Source organism: Loxodonta africana, chromosome 19 (assembly GCF_030014295.1).
Source record: "Loxodonta africana isolate mLoxAfr1 chromosome 19, mLoxAfr1.hap2, whole genome shotgun sequence".
NCBI lineage: Eukaryota > Metazoa > Chordata > Mammalia > Proboscidea > Elephantidae > Loxodonta > Loxodonta africana.
The window spans coordinates 58,181,611-58,199,619 of NC_087360.1; the positions used below are offsets into that span (position 1 = coordinate 58,181,611).

At 41.1% G+C, this 18,009-nt stretch overlaps 2 protein-coding genes across 2 annotated transcripts in view; one reads left to right on the top strand and one right to left on the bottom strand.

Annotated features, from left to right (window-relative positions):
* The first annotated feature begins 12,873 nt into the window (after positions 1-12,873).
* Positions 12,874-17,498, top strand: DKK4 (dickkopf WNT signaling pathway inhibitor 4). The gene is made up of 4 exons (XM_003412504.3): positions 12,874-13,278; positions 14,289-14,442; positions 15,055-15,207; positions 16,050-17,498. Exons 1-4 carry the CDS (start codon positions 13,168-13,170, stop codon positions 16,298-16,300), a joined length of 669 nt encoding a protein of 222 aa, XP_003412552.1. The 5' UTR covers positions 12,874-13,167; the 3' UTR covers positions 16,301-17,498.
* Positions 17,499-17,607: 109 nt separating this feature from the next.
* Positions 17,608-18,009, bottom strand: part of POLB (DNA polymerase beta) — a 33,219-nt gene continuing 32,817 nt past the window's right edge. Inside the window, exon 14 of the mRNA XM_003412505.4 lies at positions 17,608-17,744. Coding sequence (XP_003412553.1) covers positions 17,650-17,744 — 95 coding nt within the window. The 3' untranslated portion in view covers positions 17,608-17,649. The remainder of the gene's footprint in view (positions 17,745-18,009) is intronic.

Below are 18,009 nucleotides of genomic sequence, written 5' to 3' on the forward strand. Positions count from 1 at the left end.
CCAAGAAGCAACTGGTGAATTTGAACTACTCACCTTTTGGTCAGTAGCCATAGCTCGTAACCACTGCGCCACCAGGGCCCCAAATAACTTAAAATCCACCCATATTCTAGATTTCAGTACAGCCAGTAAAATGTGTTCTAATAATTTTTGATGTTCTGGGGATAGAGCTCTTAATGTTATATTCTGGGAAAGAGAGAGAAAGGAAACAAAAGTATACATACAGTGTAATCCTGGTTGTGTGTGGGTGTATGTGCGTGTGTGCGTTGTAATTTCACTTCAGGAAAAAGCAAGGGAATAATAAGCATAGCATCACTGTTTACCTCTGCGGGAGCTGGACTTCTACTAAAATTTAGCAGTGACTAAAAAAAAAAAAAATTTTTTTTTTTTTTTTTTTACCACAGCTGGGTCAGAATATATGTGACTTTTCTTTCCTTCTTCAGGCTTCTCTGTATTTTCCAGAATTTCTAAAATGAAAGTGGGTTTCCTTTATAACTGAGAAGTTAAGCTCACTTTAATAGGTGGGGAAGTACCTAGATTTATGAGATGGGAAGGGCTGTTCTCTGGGGAATTTCCACCAGAAGGGAGATGCTTCCGGAATGGTGAACATAGAATTCACCTTGGACCTTCTGAGTGCTCACTCCACACTGAACCACAAGGGGGAGCAAGGAAACAAGGTAAAAGAAAAACTATATCTGTTGGGCCACACGGGGCTTCAGAGACACAAGGACCCTATTCCTTCAAGCCCTTACTCCCCAGGAGCCTCATCCAGGTTCTTCATAAGGTTGTGAGCATGGTTATGAATTACAGTTAACTGTGTGCCTAGGGCCTCCCTACTAAGGTCAGATTCTAAGTTTAATGTCAATAATATTTGCAAGGCGTCTTCACAGGGAAACCAATTTTGTCAAAGTGATATGTGTAGTCTGACTGATCCAACCTGCAAATTATTTCATCTTAACCACTTCCTTGTGAATCACTATAATTCCATTTACGTAAAGGATAATTTAGGGAGAAAAGAAAGTAACATGCTTCTACAGTGATATGCCATGGAAAAAATAGCAAAAAAATGAAAAGTAGTTCCCTTCTATTTTTTTTTTTTCCTAAGTATATAGCTGTGATAAGCAGGCTGGATATGTTCGGGAATGGACTTCAGTTAGCGAGCTGTATCATGTGGTATAAAGGAAAGTGTAAACCTTAGAGCCAGATAAATTATGTTAAAGTCCTAGGTCTGCAACTCACTAACCATGTGACCCTAGGTGAATTATTTGACCTCTTTGAGCCTCAGTTTCTTCATTTTTAAAATGGAGATTCCTCAGAAGTAGATTCCTCTTCCAATGCGGCTCTCCAGAGGAAGCCTTCATACACAGATAGCTTTCTTTGGCCAAGGTCCTGAGGAGGCTCGGCCTGCACCCGGAGTAGGAGCCTGGAAGACAGAGAAGCCAAGTCATACCCAGTGAGTCAGCTACATCACAACATCCAAAAAATGGAGCAACTAGAGGAAGACTTGCTCTGCAGGGGAAGTATAGGGACTGTGGTAACTCTAACGGGGAAGATATTTCTGGGGTTCTTTCATAGGGGACACTAAAGAAAGTAGGCCGGAACCTTCAAGGTGCCTCTCCACCCTGGCCAGGATTGTTGGTGTTAGCTGACATGAAGTCGGCCCTTGACTCATGGTGATTCCAAACCCAGCTGAACGAAATGCTTCCAGGTCCTGCACCATCCCCCGTGGTTGGTTGCAAATCGGACCACTGTGATCCATAGGGTTTTCACTGGCTGATTTTCTGGAAGTAGATTCCCAGGCTTTTCTTCCTATTGCAGCTTAATCTGGAAGCTTCATAGCAACAAGCAAACCTCCACTAATAGAAGGTGGTGCCTGCATGTTACATTCATTGGCTGGGAATCGAACCTGGGTTTCCTGCATGGAAGGCAAGAATACTACCGTGGAACCACCAATGTCCCTGGAGGAAAAACCAAAAAAACCAAACCCAGTGCTGTGGAGTCAATTCCGACTATAGTGACCCTATAGGACAGAGTAGAACTGCCCCATAGAGATTCCAAGGAGCGCCTGGTGGATTTGAACTGCCAACCCTTTGGTTCACAGCTATAGCACTTAACTGCTATGCCAGCAGGGTTTCCTGGAGGGAAAAGCAGGGAAATTCAAGGTGTGCAGACGCTGTTCTCCAGTAGGGGCTGTCCAGAGGCCATGTGTGCGGAGGTCATGGAGAGCCACTAATTTTTTAAAGTTTGCTTTTTCTGAGTTGGGATTCAAGCAGCAGGTAGGTTTGGGGGCTCCTAATGCAATGAGATTTACCCCCTACTTTGAGGATAAAGAATCAGATCCAGTTTGATCTGAATCTTAGTGTCCAGACCAAAAAAGGCAGAACCTGTTTTGTCCCTAGGGAAGTGGCTGAAAAAAAAAAAAAGGCTGAAGGCTAGTAGAATTCCTGTTTGCTTGCTCCTTGCCTGAAATAGGCTTCCTAGAATGTATTGAACCAACGCATAATGTCCACTCTCTGCACCTCAAAGTCATACGCAGACTCAGGCCTGACAGGAGACACCTCCTAGACCCACCTGCAGGGTCTTTGGGCCAGACAGCAATATGAAGATAAGGAAAACCTGACAAAGAAAGGGTCCCAGGAGCTGCTGCAGAGACCCAGAAAGAGCAAGCATTTCGGGCTCTGAGATTTTTCTTGTATACAGAAGAGTACTCAAGCTGTCCTATCGAGAGTGAGCACAGCAAAATGATTCTTTCTCTGACTTTTTCAGAGTTTGAAAAAAAAAAAAGGCGCTGCTTTTGGAAAATGTGCACAGGGAGAGCAAATGTGTTTGGGTACAAAGCATAACTTACAGAGAAATTGTCCAGGAGCCCTAGGAATTGGGGAAGGAGAGGAACCGGGAGTGTCAAATAAGCAGAGAACTGGCCACAGAGCTTGGCGTGGAGCCTGTCGCGGTGGGTCTTCACTCTGCTCTCCTTCCACACTTCCAGCCTCCCACTTACAGGGTACTAGAGAAAGGCCCTAGATTAGGTGCCTGGAGACACCTCAAATCATAAACCTATAGATAGAGGCCACTGCCGCCACACAGAGAGCAGCCACAAGGTGACAGACGCAGACCTGACCATTAGTCCAACATTCCCTTCAGGCTCTGAACATCCCACAACATCTTTAACATCGAGAAGACATTTGGATTGAGGGAAAAGAGAATAGTTGGGATTAAATATCAGGATGTAACGAGAAAAATAAGAAGAGAAAGGGAAATAAACTGAGGCAGAAGAGAATTAAATGATGAAAAAAATATGAGACAAAGTTGTGAAAGAAAGACAGTGAATTTCGTGGAAAAGAATGGAGACAAGACTCCACTCAGCTTTTTAGGTTTCTGTCCTCCTAATACCTCCCACCTTTCTGTACTGTGTTTACTATTAAATTACAGTCAGTCTGGTGGTTAGACGACATTGTGAACATACTTAATGCCTCTTACTGAGTTATTCACTTTAATGTGGTTAATTTTATGTTACGTAAATTTCACCTCAATTTAAAAAAATTATTGTCGGTAAAGAGAATAAAACAAAATGAACTCTGTGAAATATCCCTTGCTGTCTAAGTTCTTGCATCGTATGAGAGAATTCCACAGTCATAAGGTTGAAATGGCCTGAAGAAGTTAATCTTAAACTACTCTAGAAACATCAGTAATAATTCAGTTAAAAAAACACACACCAAGGAAAATTAAAAACATACACCAAAAAAAAAGAAAACTAAACCCACTGCTCTCAAGTCAATTCTGACTCATAGCGACCCTATAGGACAGAGTAGAACTGCCCCACAGGGTTTCTAAGGAGCAGCTGGTGGATTCGAACTGCTGACCTTTTGGTTAGCAGTCGTAGCTCCTTACCACTGTGCCACCAGAGCTCCAAGATACACACACCAAAATGTCCCATACATCATCTGTAAAATTCTGCTGGACACACAATGGTATCTGTGAAATGATACCACATCACAGGGACAGAGAAATACTGACACTTGTCCACACAAACACACTCATGGCCTCTTAACTCACCGATTCCTGAATTGAACAAATGAAGAGCATCACTACGTTTTTCAACTAATACACGTTAAGACAACCTAAGAGTTCCTGTGTCTTGTCTTCGCATAGCATCTGCTGCCATCTGCCTGGTGTTTTGTGTAACCTGAGTATGTCAGAGATTACGTGGCAGAGAGGACTGTGGAGGCGGCCCAGGAATGGGGTAGGCTGGACAAAGCATTTAGGATTTATCATATCACAAACAATAGCATCTAAGTTTATACACAAAGAAAGCACTGCTTATCCTTGGGGAAGAAAGGCTCAGAGATACTGGTGTTGCTCCCAGCCAGAAGCTGGGAGTGGAGTCAGGAGGCTTTGGAGGCTATTGCTACTAAAGAAGGAGGGTCTCAGCACCACCATGTTGCACAACTCCAAAGGGCCACCACTTACATAGAATACAGTGTCAGTGGGGCTTCCTGGAATTATGCAACGCGGCGGCCAGGTCAGACCCCATCATAGACTCTCCAAAAACTGGTCTGAAGAGGCCCTCAAGATCATGAGAAAGTGAGGCCGAGAGGTGACAAGACCTACCCAAGGCCACACAGTTAATGAGAGAGGCTAGAGCCCAGTTTTCCTGGTTCCAGGTTGTCTCCAATGTTGCCCCCACGCCGTCAGGTAAACTGCAAGGCATCTGATAACCTACTCCTCAGCGAGTGGTTTGCTTTACCTTCTGACCTCAGGTAACTAAATGGTAATGTTTGCATTGGCTCCAGGATTATTACATTCTGCAATCTTTGTCTACTCTCATCAACATGCCCTTTCTCATCTTTTTTTTTTTTTCATTTAACATTTCCTGTGAGATTCTGCCAAACACTTTGTTTCAGTTACTTTGATTTTTTTGTTTAAGAAAAGCAAAATTTATGGGAAATCAAACTAGTCACGACACAGACGCCATAACAAATAAAAAAATTTCCATTCCTAGGTGACTATTAGTCATCGTCTTGACACTCTGCCTTTGACCTGAACTACAGCAGCTGTAATTCTGGAGGATACAGGTGTGGGCTCTCAAACATATATCTGGGTTGTGAGTCACTGAGAGAGTGGAATCAAATCTACTGTGCTGAAATTAAGCCCTTTAGCAATTTCTTTTGGGGAATTTTCTTTTCCTCTAAGCTCAGTCAAGATTGCTCCATTTCAGTGTTCCTTTGGCCCATGTCCTCACTATGAACTAAGAGGCTCAACCTGAGATTTCCAGTTGAACCCATACATCCTTGCCAGGGGGCATCAACATGGCAGCCTCTTGGCCAAAACTGCTTGTGAGGGCTTCCTTTGTTCTGTGTCTAAAGTAGCCTACAGTGTCTCTTTTGGAGTCCCCGGGTGGTACAAACGGTTAATGTGCTCAGCTGCTAACTGAAAGGTTGGGGGTTCGAGCCGACCCAGACACAACTTGGAAGAAAGGGTTGGAGATCTACTTCCGAAAAATCAGCCACTGAAAACCCTATGGAGTACAGTTCTACTCTGACACACATGGGGTCGCCATGGGTGGAGTGGATTTGATGGCAATGGTAGTGTCTCCTTAGGTATGGCAATCACAATTCAAAGTGCAGTTCAAGGGGTGGTGGTTTGAGTGGGTTCTGCAAGTCCTTTGCTGCTGCAGCCTGTGTTTGAACTTCAGTGGCCAGAGCAGACAAAATGCCTTTCAAGCAGAAATAGTTTTAAAACCTAACTCTCTACCCTACTTGCCCCTGTTATCCTGTCCCACTGCCCCATCATCTCTAACCCCCATATAATTGAGGTACAGGATTGTGGTGGTAAATGCTGCCACAGAGGCATCTCACTTCTGTGGTTGGCACCCTAGCTGAGGAACACTGGGATTATTAACAGGCAAGCAGCCTTGGCAGATTTGAAAATACACCAAAAGTCAATTTCCAGGAAGTATTTCACATACCTAAAACCAAACCAAAACCAGTGCCGTTGACTTGATTCCGACTCACAGCGACCCTATAGGTCAGAGTAGAATTGCCCCATAGAGTTTCCAAGGAGTGCCTGGCGGATTTAAACTCCTGACCCTTTGGTTAGCAGCCGTAGCACTTAACCACTACACCACAAGAGTTTCCTTCTTTCCTCAAAATTGCCTTGGCTTTTTTGGAGAAGTAGAAACAGTAGTTGTGTTGTAAAATGAGGCCTCAGGTTAGGGGAGCTGTTCTTTGATAAGTTATATTGAACAAACATCTATTGACAGGATGCCATCCATGTAGGACCATGCATTAAGCTAGGTACTAAAGTTTATGTGATGAAGGAATGTTCTGGCCTGGAAATTGGATGGGAAACTGACATCAGAGTTTTATGAATGCCAGTTATTGTGCTATACACATTGTATTGTGTATTGACACATTTGATCCTCAAAATATAGTCGTTAGGGGGTAGGTATTGCCAGTTTTGCAGTTCCTTATAAAATCATCTATTCGTGCATTTATTAGTCCCATAAAAATTTATGGAGCTATATTATGTACCAGGTACTCAAAGCATGGGATTACAAAGATAAATTAGCTACCACTTTGCCCTTACAGAGTTTATAATCTAGTTGTAGAGACAAATAAGTAGACCATTAGATTAGAGTTTTGTAAGTGCCATGGCAGGCAAAGGGATATATGGGGGCTGTGGGAGCCAGCCTGGTGTTCAGATCAGGTCTGTCAGGTCTGCTTGACTCCAAAGCCCACGCTCTTTCAGTGCCGAGAGAGACGGAGAGAGACAGACGGAGAGAAAGAAGTCTGCTCCTCAGTCTTGTTCCATCCTGTTTGTAAACTTCTAGTGTCTGGTGTCCGTTCTCCTCTGTTTCTGGGACGCAAAATTGACAACATCATGGAAGAAATGGTGGTTGATTTCATACTTCAGTATTAGATAATTACTTATCTGATGTTGTTAAGGAAACCCTGGTGGCGTAGTGGTTAAGTGCTACGGCTGCTAACCAAAAGGTCAGCAGTTTGAATCCACTCAGCGCTCCTTGCAAACTCCGTGGGGGCAGTTCTACTCTGTCCTATAGGGTTGCTATGTTAGGTGCCATCGAGTCGGTTCCAACTCATAGTGACCCTATATACAACAGAAAGAAACACTGCCCAGTCTAGCGCCATCCTGACGATTGTTGTTATGCTTGAGCCCATTGTTGCAGCCACTATGTCAATCCGTCTCACTGAGGGTCTTTCCTCTTTTTTCGCTGACCCTCTACCTACCAACCATGATGTTCTTCTCCAGGGACTGATCCCTCCTGATAACATGCCCAAACTACATGGGATGTGATCTCATCATCCTTGCTTCTAAAGAGCATTTTGGCTGTACTTCTTAGTCTTCAAGGTGACATCTTGAAATATAAAATCAAGAGGACAAATATTGTATGATCCTACTTATATGAAATGTCTAGAATAAGCAAATGTGGAGAGACCAAAGTTTCTTAGTGGTTACCAGGGGCAGGAGAGAGGAGGAAGCATTGTTTAGGAAGCATTGAGTATATATTTATGGCGATGGGAAACTTGACAATGGACACTGGTGAGGGTTGCCCAATATGATTAATGTAATTGATATTGCTGAATTGTGTATATAATAGTGTTGAATTGGCAAATGTTGTGTTATGTATATTTAAAAAAAATTAAAACTGTACCATTAAAAAATAGAAAGATATCTGGCACATAAATGAGCAATCAATTGACTTTGGTATCATTGTTGCTTTAAAAAAAAATTAGATATCCAGAAAATACTTGATTATTTGAATAGTTTTTCTCATGGCAAACTGTTATCCTGCCCCTGTCCCCACTTGCTTTTCATCCTGAATTCTCTGTCTACAGTGCCACCACTATTTGCCCAATTGGCCAAATTAGAAATGTCAGAGTTATCCTCAAGTCCTCCCTCCTACTCAGCCCCACTTCCCCCATCACATGATTCAATTTCAGAATCCATCCTTTCCTTGGTTCTCATTGTCACTGCACCACCGCCTTAAATTGGACCTTCTCACCAGCATCAATTACAGCTGATTCCTAAGTGATCTCTCGCTTCCCCTGTCTCCCCAGTACAACCCAGCTCCACACTACCATCAGCACTATCTTCCTAAAAAGCAAATTAGATCATCCCATTTTCAAACTTAAAAATCTCCAATGACTTTCTGTTGCATATAGACCAAAAAAGAGAATTTCCTTAGTGTGGTATGTTAGGTTCTTCACAGCCTAGCCTCATCTCCTCTCTTCACAATCAGCCACTGCCACACCGAATCTCTCACCAGAACCTAGATGCACCTCCCTGCCTCTGCACACACTTCACCCTCTGCCTGGGAGAAGACCATCTCCTACTTCTAAACTTTGTTGTTACTAGGTGCCCTCAAGTCAGTTCTCACTCATAGCGACCCTATGCACAACAGAACGAAACACTGCCAGTCCTGCACCATCTTCATGATTGTTGCTATGTTTGAGACCATTGTTGCAGCCACTGTGTCAATCCATCTCATTGAGGGTCTTCCTCTTTTACATCCACCCTGTACTTTACCAAGCATGATGCCCTTCTCCAGGGACTGGTCCCTCTGGATAACATGTCCAAATTAGGTGAAACACAGTCTCACCATCCTTACTTCCAAGGAGCATTTTGGCCGTACTTCTTCCAAGACAGATTTGTTCCTTCTTCAGGCAGTCCAATATTCTTCGCCAACACCATAATTCCAATACATCAATTCTTCTTGGTCTTCTTTATTCATTGTCCAGCTTTCGCACGCATATGAGGTGATTGAAAACACCATGGCTTGGGTCATGTGCACCTTAGTCTTCAAAGTGACACCTTTGCTTTTTAACATGTTAAAGGGGTCTTTTGCAACAGATTTTCCCAATGCAATACATCATTTGATTTCTTCGCTGCTGCCTCCATGAGTGCTGATTGTGGATCCAAGTAATATGAAATCCTTGACAACTTCAATCTTTTCTTTGTTTATCATGATGTTGCTTACTTGTCCAACTGTGAGGATTTTGGTTTTCTTTATGTTGGGGTGCAATCCATACTGGAAGCTGTAGTCTTTGATCTTCATCAGTGTTTCAAGGCTTCTTTGCTTTCAGCAAACAAGGTTGTGTAATCTGCATATCACAGATTGTTAATGAGTCTTCCTCCAGTCCTGATGCCACTTCTTCTTCATATAGTCCAGCTTCTTGGATTATTTGCAAAGCATGCAGATTGAATAAGTATGGTGAAAGGATACAACCCTGAAGAACAACTTCACTGACTTTAAACTACCAGGTATCCCCTTGTTCTGTTTGAAAGACTGCCTCTTGGTCTATGTACAACTTCCACATGAGCGCAATTAAGTGTTCTTAATTCTTCGCAATGTTATCCATAATTTGTTATGATCCACACAGTTGAATGCCTTTGCACAGTCCATAAAACACAGGTAAACATCTTTCTGGTATCCTCTGTTTTCAGCCAAGATCCATCTGACATCAGCAATGATATCCCTCGTTCCATATCCTCTTCTGAATCTGGCTTGAATTTCTGGCAGTTCCCTGTCGATGTACTGATGCAATCATTTTTTAATTATCTTCAGCAAAATTTTACTTGTGTATGATATTGTTTGATAATTTCTGCATTCTGTTGAATCAACTTTCTTTGGAATGGGCAAAAATGTAGATCTCTTCCAGTAGATTGGCCAGGTAGCTGTCTTCCAAATTTCTTGGCATAGATGAGTGAGAACTTTTGGCTTTGCATGGGTTTGTCAAAACATCTCAGTTGGTATTCTGTCATTTCCTGAAGCCTTGTTTTTTGCTAATGCCCTCAGTGCAGCTTGGACTTCTTCCTTCAGTACCATTTCTTGATCACATGCTGCCTCCTGAAATGGTCAAACTTTGACCATCTTCTTTTGGTGCTTCCTGCATTGTCCAATATTTTGCCCACAGAATCCTTCAATACTGCAACTCCAGCCTTGAATTTTTTTCTTCATTTCTTTCAGCTTGAGAAATGCTGAGTATGTTCTTTCCTTTTGGTTTTCTAACTCCAGGTCTTTGCACAGTTCATTATAATACTTTACTTTGTCTTCTCGAGCTGCTTTTTGAAATCTTCTGTTCAGCTCTTTTATTTCATCATTTCTTCCATCCACTTTAGGTAATCTATGATCAAGAGCAAGTTTCAGAGTCTCTTGTGACATCCATTTTGGTCTCTTTTATTTGCCTGTCTTTTCAATGACATTTTGCTTTCTTCGTGTATGATGATGTCCTTGATGTCATCCCACAACTCATATGGTCTTCGGTCACTAGTGTTCAATGTGTCAACTGTATTCTTCAGATGGTCTCCAAATTCAGGTGGAATATACTAAAGGTCGTACTTTGGCTCTCATGGACTTGTTTTAACTTTCTTCAGCTTAAATTTGAACTTGCGTATAAGCAATTGATGGTCTGTTCCACAGTCGGCCCTTGGCCTTATTCTGACTAATGGTTCTGAGCTTCTCCATCATCTTTTTCCACAAATATAGTCGATTTGATTCCTGTGTGCTTCATCTGGTGAGGTCCACGTGTATAGTCACTGTTTACATTGTTGAAAAAGGCATTTTCAATGAATAAGTCATTGGTCTTAGAAAATTCTAACATGCGATCTCTGGTGTCATTTTTATCACCAAAGCCATATATTCTAACTACTGATCCTTCTTTTTTGTTTCCAATTTTTGCATTCCAGCCATCAGTAATTATCAGTTGCATCTTGATTGCATGTTTGATCAATTTCAGACTGCAGAAGTTGGTAAAAATCTTCAATTTATTCATCTTTGGCATTAGTGGTTGGTACATAAATTTGAATATTAGTCATATTAACTGGTCTTCCTCTGTGATCCTCCAACCCTGCGATTATACCATTATTTTAGTGCTGTTCAAAATACATTGAAGTCATTCATACATATTTGTCTTCTGAGTGGACTGTAGTTCCTTAGGTGTAAGGATCATGTTTCATATTTTATTCCCAACATCCAACCACAGGTTCTGCTACATAGTAAGTGCTCAGTGAATGCTTGTGCCATGTTACAGGATTTCCCCAGCAGTCCTCTTATTTGTGTATATTGCCAGAGGCCTTTCATACCCTGACATTTCTCTTCACTTAGACAATAGGAAGCAGAGAAACCAAGACGAGAGAAAACCCTGGGGCCCTCTCCTTTATCCTAGGTAATAATTGTCCAACTTCAAAATAAACTGTAACATCTCTAGTCACCTGTGCTATCATATTATCCAAGACTGTTTGATGTTGTCAGTTTAAGTGAATAAAAAAATTACTCGAGGAGGAAGTAACTCCCATTACACCATGAGTAACAGAGAAGAAACAACCAGCACAGGGGACACAGGGAGATAACGGAAAGAGTCATATCACCTGCATTGACTTCTCCATGGCACCGTGCATAACACATCGGAGACTTCAAAACGGAAATAGTTTTCATTGCCAAGAAAATGTTGAGATACACTTCAATAGACAGATGTTAGTTTGTTTTGGAAGAAGATTCAGTAATACTAAGATTGTCATTTGTGGCATACAGAGGATACATTTTTAGATTTTAAACAATACCTCACACCTGAGCTATTGGGCTGAGTTTACACAGAGGACAATGCAAATCATGAAGAGACAAAAATAAATCTTTGACCCAGATCTAGATTGTTCTACCCTTAAAGTACTTTAAGGAGCAGTAAGCACATGTCTAAATTTCTTGACTTCTCGAACAATCTGCCTTAAAAAAAAAAAAAAAGACAAAAAAAGGAATAAAGCAGAAATTTTAATAAAAAATTAGGATTAGAAAAATTGGAAATGCATGAAATTCCATTTAAATCAGCTACATACTTGGAGATCTGTTCTGTTTAAGTCAATTTAACACAATGCAATACAAATTAAATGCATTGCTCATAAAATGGGTCCAAAAGACCCCACTCAATTGTATAAATCTGTACAAAATGGACTTTCTGTGGTGGTCTCCATTCTTGAAAAAGATTTTTATAAATCCCATTATTTTCCTAATTAAATAGCTCTAACTTCAAACAGGAAACCCTGATGGTGAAGTGGTTAAGTGCTATGGTTGCTAACCAAGAGGTTGGCAGTTTGAATCCACAAGGCGCTCCTAGGAAACTTTATGTGGCAATTCTACTCTGTCCTATAGGGTCACTATAAGTCAGAATCGACTCGACAGCAGTGGGTAAGTGGGTAACGTCAAACAGGAGCTCTGGTGGCGCAGTGGTTAAGAGTTCAGCTGCTAACCAAAAGGTCTGCAGTTCGAATTCACCAGCCTCTCTTTGGAAGCCTATGGGGACAGTTCTACTCTATCCTATAGGGTTGCTATGAGTCAGAATTGACTGAAAAGCAACGGGTTTTAACTTCAAACAATTCAGTTTTCATTTTAAGGAGAGTCATTTCCCAATTGAAATGGAGTAGGAACAGGTGCTATTATGTTCACGGCTTTTAAGCTATTGGGATTTTCACACCTGGATGCCTGAGCGAATCAGAAAGCATTTTCTCTCCTTTCTATCGGTTCTCACTCTCTGAAGCACAGTTTAAAGGTTCTCAGTCTATTTTGTAACTCATTAGTTTTTGGCATCCTCCATAGCATATTGGCCAATATGATTCATTCTTCCTTTGAGGACAATAAGCTGCGAAAACAGATCTTAGAACAGGCGTCCTCACCCCCTAGAGGATTATTGAAGGTAGGAAATGCAGGTGATTATCACAGTTTGTCTTTGATACAGACATCCTGCTCTCCCGCTACCCTTTGAACTAACTTTGATATGCAATAATTAAGAGGGATTCAACCCCTGGAGGAGAAGCCACTGTGGCCCTGCCTCTTGTCTCCCGCTATCGAGTCCTTGTTTTGAACTATTGATCAAACAGATTTGAAGGGATTTGTTGAAGCCTGTGTGGGCTAAGACGGAAGGAAATGAGGGCAGAGGGAGGCAGAGAGAATGAGGGAGCACATCTGGCTATAAATAGGTTCGGAAGAAACCTGCTGGTCACATCTTGCTCATCTCCTTCCACATACCTTGCTTAGACTAAGATTTGCTTCTGTTTCAGGAAAAAAGCATTTACAGACTTGTTAAGTTTTCATCTTGGCAAAGCTCTGTTCGGAGGACGCATAGAGTCCTGAGAACCTCAAGGAGACAGGGCAGCTGAAGGATGGTGCTGGTGTTCCTGCTGGGACTCGGCTGGTTCTGCTCTCCCCTGGGAGCACTGGTTCTGGACTTCAACAACATCAAGAGCCCTGCCGATGTACAAGGGGCTCGGAAGGTAAAGCTCCGCTGGGGAGAAGGAGACAGTGCACAGGGGTCGGGGGCCGATGACAGCATGATGGGTGTTGTGTTTAAGTTTAGGTCACTCATTCAAACTAATGTGTAAAATATCTTATCTAGCTATTTTTTTTAGAGGGGAAGTTGGCCTGATTTAGGAATTGGGAAGGCAGCTTGATAGAATCCATTTGCCTTAGCATTAACACATTATTAAAGGTTTTCAGGGCATTCCACCGTAAATGTAAATTCAGGAAGTAAACTACCATTGAAAAAGCTATACCATGTGCCAGGCCTTTTATATATAAGACCTCAATTAATCTTCACAACTTGAGGTAGGTATCACACTTCCTAATTGCAAATGAAGAAAATAAGACTCAGGATGCCAAGAAATTTACCCAAGGCTACAGTCACTAAATAATGGGAGTTAGAATTTAAACGCAGAGTGTCATGGTGCATTCTTATTGCCACTGTCCTACGTCACAGAATTGTTTTGAGTATCATTTCAGACACATATATGAAAAAGCATCAACTGTGGACGAGAAGAATTGATCTTTGCTGGTATTGGGCATTACTAAAAGTCAAAAGGCCAGTTTGCTTGGGTAAGGCTCACAGAGGTGCTAGTTGGCAGGTGGACACAGAGATTGATGTGACTCACTGGAATAAGCAATCAAATAGAAATGCCACAAACATCAGTCATACTTAATTAAACTGTAGCACAGCTTCTAGATTTAATAGATATGTATTGAAAATCTCACAGATGTAAGGTACAAAAAGGAAACATTTTCTTCCACATTCGCAAAGAACATAAAAAAATCAAATTTGGGGTTTTAAAAGTAGGACAATTTTTCAAGCACAAACCACCTTTTCAGCACCTGGGACTCTTCACTGGTGATTTGATCCCCCCTTTGTGGGGAAAAAACCAACTATATTGAAAAATTACGGTGCTACGTAATGTTTGCCACAGCATTCAAAGTGCCACTATGATTTGGCTTCCTCCACCTGCCTTCACAGGGCTCACAGTGCTTGACTGACAGGGACTGCAATACCAGGAAATTCTGCCTCAAGCCCCATGATGAGAAGAAACCTTTCTGTGCCACGTGTCGTGGGTTACGGAGGAGGTGCCAACGTAATGCCATGTGCTGCCCGGGAATGCTCTGTATAAATGGTAAGCTATCAGAAACTCGTTACAGAACTGCTTGGCTCCAATGGACTGTGGTTTACAGAGTGAAGACAGAGAGTATCTAAATCTCATTGATTAGAATATTCCAAGATAGGCACTCTCTCTCAAGGTTTATTGGGTTTATGCTTGAAATAAATTTATACAACTGCCTTTTCTTGACCCAAAAAATTAATTTCCTGCCAGCAACTCTTGACAGCAACTTGGAGATAGTTTTTCTCTCTTTTTTTTAATTGTACTTAAGATGAAGGTTTACAGAGCAAACTTGCTTCTCATTTAACAATTAATATACATAATTGTTCTATGACATCGGTTGCCAATCCCATGACATGTCAATGCTCTCTTGGGAATAGTTTTTAAAGGAAGGATTCAAGTTGGCACCTTTTGAATTATTCCATTTTCCCTTGGATTCCATTGACGACTTAACTATTTTTTGCCATATGTGCGTATGTAAATATTTAGTGCGTATGTCCCAGGAACCTAGAATGTAGAAACTGAAGGCAGAGGTGTTGCCAAACTGTATTACAGTGTCACAATTAGCATGTCTGTGTTCTCAATGCCTGAAGTGAATAATTCTAATTACCTACGGTTGTCACTCAGATGTTTGCTCTACAATGGAGAATGCAACCCCAAAATTGGAAAGACAGGTTGATGACCAAGATGACATTGACACAACAGGAACAACTGAGCACCCGATTCAGGAAAACAAACCCAAGAGGAAGCCAAATACTAAGAAATCACAAGACAGTAAGGGTAAGAGCTACACTCTGAGCACATTTTATATAAGAAAACATTTTCTCCTCCCAGGCTCTTATGAATAGGCTAAAACTGACTTTATTCCTCTCCACACCAGAAACATATAGGGAGCATGTCCTATTTCTAATCTTTTTCGATCAGAACATACAGAGATCATGGAGGGATTGGCATAAGGTAGTTAGCAGGCCAAGAGGACAGAATAGCCACAATTGACTGGTTAGCAAGAAAGCCTTAGTTTAATTCAATTTTACGCACACACACACGCTCGCACACACCTTTCAACAGTCTCTAATTTAACACATGGAAGTTTACTTTCCTGGATCCTCAGGATACAAAATAAAATACAGATGGAAGTAGGTGCATTAACTTTTCATCCTTGGGCAAAACACAAACTTCACCAAGATGAGCCTTTTTACAAAACTGTAGTCTCAAATTCCAATCTTTGACATAAAGATTGTTTGAAGTTGGCGAAGTGGCCACTCTTGTCTTCTGGTTAACTGGCCCTTTTATATGTAACGGCCTCTCTTTTTATCAGTATAAATTCTATTTAATAAAATATTGCTGTGTGACACTGATTTCACTTCTCAAGATTGAAAATTCCAACCTCTTTGATAAATGTTTTAACTTTATAAAGCAAACGGAATAAATTCTGTCAGGCAGGGCTGGAATTTCCATTTCTTTAGGGCTTTTAGCATAAGACCTAACTCTTGAGACCTACGTGCCGTTTCTACTTCTGCTTTGTGGTCTCCAGTCCCCTATCTCATATCCTTCTCCCTGTAAGAACTCCCCCATGTACTACCTTCCCCATTTTTCTAAAGCCCATATTAATCTTGTTACAGGACAAGAAGGAGAAAGCTGTCTTAGAACTTTTGACTGTGGCCCTGGATTTTGCTGTGCTCGTCATTTTTGGACTAAGATTTGTAAACCAGTCCTATCGGAGGGACAGGTCTGCTCCAGGAGAGGTCATAAAGATACTGCTCAAGCTCCAGAAATTTTCCAGCGCTGTGACTGTGGCCCTGGACTATTATGTCGAAATCAAGTTACTAGCAATCGACAGCACGCAAGGCTAAGAGTATGCCAAAAAATCTAAAAAGCTGCAAATATTTCAAAACAAGGAAGACTCCTCATTGTACTCAAGCAGAAATCTCAGACATCAACTTAAAAATGCTTTCACACAAATATCTCTTAAAATAAGATCTTGTAGCAGCTGAAGTAGACAGACGCTAGAGAACACTGAGATACTGCCTTGTGGTGAATGAAAAATAGCTTTGACTTTTTGTCTATTTCTCCAGAAAAAAAAAAATTAATTTTGAATCTAGTGACTCCATTAGTTTCAAATAAATCTTTAAGTAATTTCTGGTGAAGGGCTGGTACCTGACAGCAGCTTGGGAAAAAAAGTGATAGTATCTGAAACGAAAGGTAAACGCATTCTTGTATCTTACCAGTGAAAATCTTCACAGCAGGTGTTTCTTGAAAAACCTTGTTTGTTTTCCTTTATTTCTTGAAAGGGAAATGCCATTTCACAACAAAATAATATGATCAATAAAGAAATAAAATTCAAAAGGTATTAACACTTTATATTTGTATAGGCCTTTACAAGTTACAAAGCATTTTCACGTAGTTTGTTTTCAATAGCTTTACTTACCATTTGATTATTTTTCACATTTTATATTCATATAATTTTTATATTTGAAAGCTAGAACTTTCAAGGAATGTTTCTACTTATGTATTTTGACCATCGGTACTTAAAAGTCAACCTTGGAGAAAAACTCTGGCAAAAAAAAGTGACATTTTTGTTTGTTTGAAATTCAAGAGGCCATATTTTGTGATGGGTGCATATGAGAAGTGGTTTTGCTTAGGAATCTCTTTCTAATAGATTAAAACTATGTGCTACAGATTTCGTTTAAGAGATAAGCCATACGCCTGTTTTTCTATTTAAGTTATATGTTAAAAAATCAAATATGGGCCAAGAAAGGAAAATTAAATTTCTGAAGGTCCCTACTTTCTAAAAATATACTGAATTATCTTCCAGAGGCTAGGCTCTGGGTGTGCATTGACTGGCTGATCTGTAATCAGTAAGTAGGAGGAAAGGGAGTGAGGAAATGCAGTCTGCGGCACAAGGAAAGAAGATGAGAAAACACAAATTCCCATTAAAGACTTACTATCAGCTCATCCCTTACGTGCTTCTCCGACACCCTTAGACCCTTAGTACAGGGTGATCATGAACACAGTACGTCAGTTTAAACTGAGGATCTCTGCTAGTAAAACAAGGACAACATCATCTGGTAATAGTACAAGAGGCTTTATTGACTACAATGCAAGCTAAAGCATGAGGAAGAAACAATTATTTAAAAACACCAAAGACCCTTACATAGCAAAGGTTAGGAAATAAATTAAGACTCCTGCTGGGCTGTGCCTGGGAGGGAGGGAGGATAGGCCTCACTCGCTTCGGTCCTTGGGTTCTCGGTATTTCCACTGGATGTAATCAAAGATGTCTTTCTCGCTATCCACTGGCAGGGGTTCTCCAGCAACTCCTGCAAGTAGAGAGAGAAAAGAAACATATTTTGAGGACCAGTTTTGGAATTTAGTTATAGAAGATTCAGGATTGAGAATTATGTGGGACCTGTTTTGGGGAAGAAAAAAGTAACCAAGAAAAGAAATGGTAACTAAAAACCAGTGGATCCTCCCACAGGAGCCTGTGGCTGAGTTCCGTCATGTATACTATCAGCTACACAGGGACCTGAGTATCCCCACTATGGCCACTGAAGTGACTCTAATTCATGATTTTCCTTCCTACGG

Bases quoted from the DNA above. Each gene is read 5' to 3' on its own strand.
- DKK4 (XM_003412504.3), top strand. From the start codon at position 13,168: ATGGTGCTGGTGTTCCTGCTGGGACTCGGCTGGTTCTGCTCTCCCCTG. The intron at 13,279-14,288 runs GTAAAGCTCCGC...CTGCCTTCACAG, and splicing joins ATGTACAAGGGGCTCGGAAG to GGCTCACAGTGCTTGACTGA. The intron at 15,208-16,049 runs GTAAGAGCTACA...ATCTTGTTACAG, and splicing joins GAAATCACAAGACAGTAAGG to GACAAGAAGGAGAAAGCTGT.